Source organism: Arachis ipaensis, chromosome B01, assembly GCF_000816755.2.
Source record: "Arachis ipaensis cultivar K30076 chromosome B01, Araip1.1, whole genome shotgun sequence".
Taxonomy (NCBI): domain Eukaryota; kingdom Viridiplantae; phylum Streptophyta; class Magnoliopsida; order Fabales; family Fabaceae; genus Arachis; species Arachis ipaensis.
The window spans coordinates 18,251,157-18,260,099 of record NC_029785.2 but is presented as its reverse complement, the minus strand read 5'-3'; the positions used below and the strand labels follow the sequence as shown (position 1 = coordinate 18,260,099).

Sequence of the window (8,943 nt, the reverse complement as noted above, 5' to 3'; positions counted from 1 at the left end):
TTATGAATGAGATGAGAAAAAAAAGCTATATATGCATAGACTCATGGGAATGTGTGACGGGGGACAGTCCAAGGATTTCGGAACTGTCGGCTTGGCTTGATAACTGACAGATGAGCCTCATCAGCCATAGGACATGCATACATCATGTGCATTTTGTTTGTTTGTTTGCTATGACTTTATTTGGGAATGTCTAACGGAATATATTATGCTAATTGTAATAATTGCTACTTGCACTACTTGTCTCCTACCTATGCTTGCAATTGTTTGTTTGTCTGTCTTGTTAATTCACTGGAGATGGAGGAACGTAGGAAAGGTGGACCGGTTGAGTGTTAAGATTAAGTTTAAGTTGAGTTTAGAATTCTCTAGATACCTACCCTCTTTTCATGGTTTCTGTTTAAGACTTTAAGCTTTTCAATATGAAAATAGGCATTCTAGGATTGCCTCTGGCATTCCCAGGACCTTGTATATTATGTGCATGGCATCTTTACCATGGTTAGAACCTCTGGTTCTCACTCCATACTGTGTTATTATTTTCAGAAGCAGGTCGAGAGGCACCTCGCTAGGCGTCTGGACTTCTGAAGTGGAGTGGTTTCTAGGTTTCTTTTGTTGTATAATTTATGTATATATGTACTTAACTTTCTCTCTGAATATCTTGTTTATTTTGTTCCTCTGAGAGGTTTAAGGAGAGTTAGGGTTTTATCTATGTATTTTGGGCATTTTGGGATATGTATATATGTGTGTAAATATTCTTCGACCAGCCTTGACTTCGCAGGCTGAGTTAGGAGTTAGATATTTTGTATCCTTGACTCTCTAATCTCACTTTTTGTTTACCTATACCTATGATCTTTAGATTTCTTCGCACGTACGTAATCTCGTTTCCTGAGCGTTGCGCTTTTTATTTTGTGATTTCGAATTATCCGTTTTTCAAGGCTCCTAGTTATTATATTCTTTCTACTACTATATGTATATATTTTATATTAGAGGCCGTAATACCATACCACCTCTATTTTACAGCTTAAGCATAAAGTTCTGTGTGATAGGGTGTTACATTATAATTAAGGTGTGAAAGATATTTAAATTTTTCGATTAACAATTATTGCTATCTACTTTGATCATGCAAAGATTGAGTTTATGATAAACCCTAGGTGATTGAATTCCTATTCTTAGGAAATTCAATCACCTCTAACCCAACCAATTGTCAATTTCTTGATCAATCAATTGTATTATAGGGTTAAGTTCAAATTCTGATTTATAAGCCACACAAACCCTAAGAACCTAAAAATGATGCAATTATATGTCATGTATCATATTAAATCCAGACAATTAAGGAGTTGTGAGAAAGGATTTTAAGCTTTAATTCTAATGATATAACTTTTTCAAGATTCAAAAGAATTCAATTTAGATCAGAGTTGTTTTCCAATACATAGTAATTCATAGGATGAAGAACGAAACTAATTCTTAAACATAAATTAATGCATTAATCAAAAGTAGATGAACAAATAATTATTAGTCCATCAAAGTAAATAGAGCTTCTAACTTTAACAATAAAGATTTAGTTATTCATAGTGCAGAAAATTAAAATCATAATCTAATGTATAAAACCTAAAACTAACGAATGAAAGACGGAAGAGGGAGAGTGTCTCACGAGAGAGAGCCCTTTTTTATTTTATATCAGCATGATTTTTGAGCTTTAGGCCTTACTGGCATTAACGCCACTTCTGTAGCAATTCTAACGCTCCTTTCTGCAGGTCTGGCGCTAAACGCCGGAAGAGTGGTGTTTAGCGCCAAGTCTCCCGAGAAGAATTGATGATGGAGGCGGTTTGGCACTAAACGCCAATGTCGCGGCGTTTAGCACCATGATGCCAGAGAGCATGTATGGATTATTATATATCGTAGGAAAGCTCTATAAGTTGGCTTTCTAATGCCGCTGAAACCGCATCATTTGGACCTATATATCTCAAGTTATGGTTGTTGGAGTGTGAGGAGGTCAGGGTTGACAGCATCCACGAATTCTCTTTACAATTGTTTTTAATTTTTTGTTCCTCCTTATTCTTTTGCTTCTCTTTTTTAATATTTTTCTACAAGAATCATGAAATCAAGAAAATGAAAGTACTAATAGAATAATCTTAAAAATTATATATCAAACAAAAGTCGTAACTTTTCTATAAGAAATCCCAATGAAAAGTGCTTAAGATGCTCATGCATCGGTGAGTAACAGATAAAAGATTTATGTCACAAGAATAATTTAGTCCCAAGGATCATTTTAAAATTAATTTTAACGATATGGACAATTTAAAAAAAAAAACATTTAAGACGATTTTGATTTTTACCAATAATCTGCAAGATCAAAATAGTATTTAACTATGTATATAACATGTTTGACCCACTCAAGAATCACACTCTAATTAGGATCAAAATCACCCATGTCTTGCTCAGTGGGTTCTAGGGTTCTAGATCGTTTTGTAGCTTAAAATTGGAGAGGTATAGCCGAAGCTTTTATATTTGTTGTGATCAATGTATTCTAATTGTTTGTGTATATGCTTCTGAGAAGAAAAATCCGGGGTGTCAAGTTTACGGACAAACAATGACCAGTGATCGTCACAACGACTTGATTCGAATGGGTATTAACCCCTCCCTGAATGCTGGTAATGTTAGGTGAGAAATCTAAGAGTTGATTCCATCATTTTGTTTTTGGTAATTAAAGGTCAAAGGGGTATAGCACTCGGCTATGATCAACGTGAATGTTATTGGTAACTTTGTGAAAAGTGAAATTTTGGCAATAAGAAAATTTGCCCATGTAGTAGTTGTATTCTTATGCACTCATGTAAATGATAATGGATCATGTAATGAGGTGGGTTGCAAATGCGATCTGTCTTTTTTATTTTTTATCCACTTACTTATCTTAAGATACTGGTTTCTTGATCTACGTTACTGTGAAGTAAACTTGCAAATTGTTTGAATTGCTTCATTTGTTCAATTACATTACTTATATTTTTGTGTTCAAATCAATTACTTTATATGGTCAGGTTTATGTGGAGCTTCAAGATTTATTGATTTATGCTAATGAGATATACTTTTTTCTTTAGAATTCTCCATTTGTGCCAATTGGGAGAGTTGATATCCTTCTAAGAGTTGAAAACATGGTACTAGAATCTACAGAGCTTTATATATCCTTTATGGGATACAAATTATCCCAATTAAAGATTTTTCTTTTAAATTTATCTAATCATTGCTGACATGCTTTTATCTCAATGTAACCTTGACCAATTTACACAAAGCAGATAGAAGTGCACACAACTATTATACATTATGAGATCAGAATGCCATCACATTTTTACCCATTTTTTGTATTTGGTTTCCCAACATTTTTAGTGATTTTTGATTTTTCTATATTTTGTTGAGAGCATTCTCTCACACTGATTATACATTTGCAGGCAAGAAATGATGTTGAAACTCAATTAACCCAGAATCTATGATCATTACTTTGTTGTTAGTTGAGAGTATATGCTATTAAATGCATTAATAATACATGTTTATGTATGCGTTTGCAGGCTAGGTAAGATATTAAACAATATAAGTACTCTGCTTTGCTCATTTTCTTGATACCATCTCACAGATTCTTTAATTTTGGAGACAACGGAAGAGAAGAAACTAGAAAGATCGCAAGAGTAAATTCAAATATATATAAAAATGTTTATGATTGTCTAAAGCAACAGAGAAAATTTATGGATATGTCTAAACAATTTCTTCATTTTTAATGCTATGCATAGCGTATAGGATGCTGAGTAGTTGTTGAATTATCTTTAAGAGTTAGTTGTTTTGCCATTTTCGTATTGCAACAAGCTTGTGCTCATTCTTGTCAAAGAAAAAAAAAAAATAAAAAGTTGTACTCATTTTTGGAACTATTATCTAAATAAAATTATTTGTTCTTTTTTATCAATGCAATATAGATAATAAATTAAACAGAAGGTAATTTAATAGCTAGAAGAAAAGCTTGAAAATATACACCAAAAGAAAAAAAGATTTGAAAAGTTCATTGAATTGAATTTAGCAACTGAACTTTACACTTGAGTTACAATGACATTATAGATTTATGATATCATTTTTATACATGTAATTAAATTTAGTAGCGAATAGGAAAACAAAATATCAATTGTCTAATAAGATGGGATTCGTAAATTCTAAGTTGGCTATGAGTATTTCTTACTTGAAAACTAATTTTTTTTTTCAGCTAACATTTAGCCAGTGCTATTTATTTTGGTTTAATTACTTTGTGGTCTCTATAGTTTTACAAAATTTTCAATTAGATTCTTATACTTTTTTCCTTTTAATTGAGTTCCTACACCGAATTTTTTTTTCAATTAGGCCCTTGTTAGCAGTAATTGGATTAATTTTATAGAAATCCAACTAACAAAAAAATTTGGTGCAGAGACCTAATTAAAAAAAAATTGGTACAAAGACTCAATTAAAAGGAAAAAAAAATATAGGGACTTAATTAAAAATTTTGCGAAACTATAGAGACCAACAGAATAATTAAACCATTTATTTTTATCGGCTAAAAACTGTTATTCATTTTTATCGACTAAAAATTTAGTTTTGTATCTTTCGAAGCTGAAAATTTATTATTGGAATAATACTGGAAAGTTTTTTTTAGCTAATATTAACCAATTTTTTAAAAATTATTTTATTTATCTTAATTTTAGACTATAAATCATAAATTCTAAAACCTTAATTTTAGACTCTAATTTTTCTTTTTTGTTTTTTATAACACAACACACCCAGACAACACTCTCACACACTACACTATATCGTTCTTTTTTCCACGAGTAAAATTTGAACCGGATGTGGTTGTTTGAGAAGCATATAATATGCCACTTAAACCAAGCTTCCAACCAAACTCTAAATTATAAATCTTAAAACAAAATTGACTAATATTGAATAAATAAATAAAAGTACACATAAAAGACTTTAAAGTAGACAAAAATACACATCAAAATTTATAAATATAAAAATATACCATAAGCAATGACAAGAACCATATCCTGGCGGTTCTGCCTTGTGATACTGATCAACCAGTTGTTGAGAAACGGCAAGTAAGGCTGACTCACAATGCAAACTATGACAGTTCCATTTTTTGCCACAAAGGAGAGAGCTTGGTCCAATGTGTATGAGTTCCACTTTGAAACAGCAGGCTTGGAAACTGAGAAGATTCCATGGGGGATATTGACCCAGGGGCTGAAGACACCCACCACCATGATGAGGCAAAGGAGGACCAAGAGTGTCATTGGGGTGAGGATGGAGATGGGTCTCTTGGAATTGGCTGAGGAAGGTGGTGGAGCGGCAAATGGGTTCGAAAAGGCATTGTGCAAGCTTCTTTGATGCAGAAACATTGACATCGTAGCTCGTAAAGAAGAAATGGAGAAGTGGGGTTGTTGTGGAAAAGGGAAAAGATTGAGACTTTGATGAAATTATTGGAGGTTTGAGATTTGAGATGGGAAGATTTAGATTAAGCAAGAAACAGAGGTAGTGACAGCGGTAGTGGTGCTGTGGCAACACTTGAATGGATCCAATAAAATTCGACCCTTACAAAAGATTAAAGTAAATATCAGTAGAATAATCAATTGAAAATGTAAGTATATGGAATTCAAGGTTCTGAAAACCGACCGGTCATCGAACAGTTCTAATTACTGGTTTACTGCTTCAACCAGTTCAACCGGAAAAACCATTTTATAATAAAATAATAAATAAAATAAAAATAAAAATATGCATATAAAATGAAAATACGAAACATATATTAATAAGTAACATACACAATATTATTACCACATTTTTCTGTGTCACTTGTTTGATCACTTCCTTTCTTTCTTTCTTTTCAACACTTGATACTCTAATTAGAATAAGACTACATTATCAACATGCCCCGATAATATACTAGTCCACTGTACAACTAGAAAATGGTTATTTATATCCTAACTAGAGCCTAGTCAAGCACCACAAAGAGCAATGCAGGAATATAAAGCAGCTCCAAATGCCAACAAAGCTGAGATTTCCAATATGCACAATTCATAGTAGCCAGCATCATTCCCATCTCCTGTCAAAATGTCAGGACCCTACTCAATTAAATCAAGCAAAAAACATTGATTTAAGATACCAGTGCCCCCTCCCTACTAAGCATACATCCCAATTATCATTTCTACAAGAGAAAAATACATTCATAGCCCTCAGATCTCATACTGTGTCACTTGTTAACTTACATATGATTATCTATGAGAGTTTTTGTGGCAATACTTTTGGTACTTTAAACATGAATGTTCTATAACTCAGATTACATCATTATATTTTGCAGTTATCATTCAAATCTCTCTCATCATGTTAGATATATTTTCATGATATTATTCAGTCATTCATGGAACTAGAACTATTGGAAGATTAATTTTGCAAGATATGAAGTTACATAAAGTAGAACTAAATAGCAAACACACAAAAATTAACAAGCTTTCCATTTAACAAATTCAAAATTAGCAAATGCACCCAAAATCAGCAGTCAGCAGCATAACTAAATTAGTAATTAGCAAGCTTCCCATTCAACAAATTTAAGTATCCCGTTTAACAAAATGGCAAATTCAAGTCTCATCATAAATTCAGAACCAAGCAATTAGTCAACTACATTACATACATAGCATCATAAGAGATCAGAGCTCACAAACACACACAAAATTAACTAATTGTTGTTAACTAAATCATGCTGAACACTTAAAAAACTAAATTAACCAAATCACATTTTCTTTTTATAAACAACAGATTAAAAACAAAAAGAGAAAGCAAGAAAAATTGACTAACCTTCGGTGGTCTTCGAACGAGCAGAGTATGAAGGAGAAGGAGCAAGAACGTGACGCGCAGAAGCTGGAGGCAGTTTTATGTTTACAATGCGGAGAAGTGGCAGAATATGAGGGAGAGGGATTTTGGAGCAGCGGAGGGTGGAGCGCACGGAATGGAGAAGAGGAGGGTGAAGCGCGGCGGATCCGGAGAAGAGGAGGGGTGGAGCGCGGTGGAACAGTGCCGGCGCGGCGGAACAGCGGCTGGGCGACGGAGGAACCACGCAACGAGTTGCAGTGGGGACCACGCCTTCGAGCAGTGGCGTAGACGAGCCCAGTGGGGACGGCGGCGGCTTCGAGCAGATGCGACGGCAGCGCTGAGTCTCACTCCTTGCGGCGGTGGGGGAGATTACTGTAAGCTTAGGTTGTGTTTTGGGATAGAGGAAGACGCGCGGAGCCGCGGACGACCGGACGGAGACACAGTGGTGTCTGAGCGCAACGGACGGCGGCGCTGAGTAAGACTCTTGCGGCGGTGGAGGAGTAACCTAGGCTTTGTGTTTTGGGGGGTGGGGGGCTGCATCTGAAATTCTGAATGAGGAGAAGGGGAAGTGGGGAACCTGCGTTGCGCAGCTCGAGGGGAAAGGAGAAGGCTTTCTTTTCTTCAAGGAAAGAACAACATGACGCCGTTTCAAGTGAACCGGCCGGTTTAAACATTGATTCGAACCGCAGAATGATCCGGTTCACCATTGGACCGATCTGTCCAATCTGATTTTCAAAACTATGTATGGATTGAATCGGATTAAATTAACATTAAAATACTAGGGATGGCAAACGGATTAAATTAACATTAAAAACGGATTTTCAGAACCATGTATGGATTGAATGGATTGTTTCATTAGTAGTAGGAATTATAAACGGGCCAAAATTCGTCGAACTCGCTCGAATTTGATACTACTATAATAAAAAAGTTTGTCTAACTTACAACTTAATTTGCAGATTTTGACGGATTTTATAGAACATGACAAATTTGTTTGGTGGGTTTTTGGTTTTAAGATGATAATTAAATTTAGAATGTTACTTTTATATGTATTTAAAATGTTTGTTTATTTTAAGTTATATTTTGGACTATGTTTAATTGATTAGAGACTTGGACAATGGTTAATTATATATTTTGGACAATGTTTATTGTTTCATTATTTAGTTTCAAAAAGCTTAGTTGATAATTATGTTTATTAAATATTTAGAATTATAAAGACTTTAGTGTTTGTGACTTTAAAAATTATAATTTTTTTATGTCTTCGAAAATTATAAATTTATCAAAATGTTAATGAAATTATATTTTTTAATATTTAATGGTTTAATAATTAAAAAAAAAAAAGCTGCCAACTCGCCGTTAGGTAGGAAGGGGTAGAAATTTGGGACCACCTCAATAAGCGGGCGGGATGAACTATTTTGCCGAAGGACGGACTTTTGGTAGAGTAGACTAGGGAGGGACGGACCAGCCCACTTGTCACCCCTAATTAGTGGGAATATATGTTTTTGACTAAAATTATAACAACAATCAAATCTCAATTTCTAAAAATAATTAATAAAAAAATTCCAATTAGTATTAAATTTATGTTAAAATAATCAAGTAAAAAAAATAAAATTTAATTATTTTGTTAGTCCCTATAATTTTGTTAGTTCTTATATTGACAATACGCCTCCTTGTATTGTATGTCAAATATAAGGGGCATATTGTCATGCTTCCATAATTTTAAAATATACCATAAAACTCAATGATTGAGTATTACACCAACATTTTTTAATATACAAAAAAATAAAGCGCTGAAAAATTATATTAGCTTATACTTTTTCTTTAGAAATATATTTTTGGATAGTCAACCAAAATTTTATAATTGTTTTTATATAAATTTTTTTTTTTTTTACTTTTGAACAATGCATTTAGGGTTAGATTTTAATGGTGGATGGATGAATGATGTTGATGATAGTGACAGTGATAGTAATAGTGATGGGAGATTAGATTGGAGTTGGAGGATGAAATTAAATTAAGATTGAAATCAAAGTAAAAAAATTTAACTAATTTTTTATTATAAAAAATTTAACAATAGGAGTAAAATTAAAACCA

General features: G+C 33.3%; 1 protein-coding gene across 1 annotated transcript in view; it reads right to left on the bottom strand.

Annotated features, from left to right (window-relative positions):
• The window catches only part of LOC107647637, an 8,146-nt gene continuing 4,001 nt past the window's right edge, over nt 4,799-8,943 (bottom strand). Inside the window, exons 2-5 of the mRNA XM_021108320.1 lie at nt 6,841-7,360; nt 5,250-5,582; nt 5,018-5,200; nt 4,799-4,899 (exon numbers count right to left, since the gene is read on the bottom strand). Coding sequence (XP_020963979.1) covers nt 4,799-4,899; nt 5,018-5,200; nt 5,250-5,582; nt 6,841-7,360 — 1,137 coding nt within the window. The remainder of the gene's footprint in view (nt 4,900-5,017; nt 5,201-5,249; nt 5,583-6,840; nt 7,361-8,943) is intronic.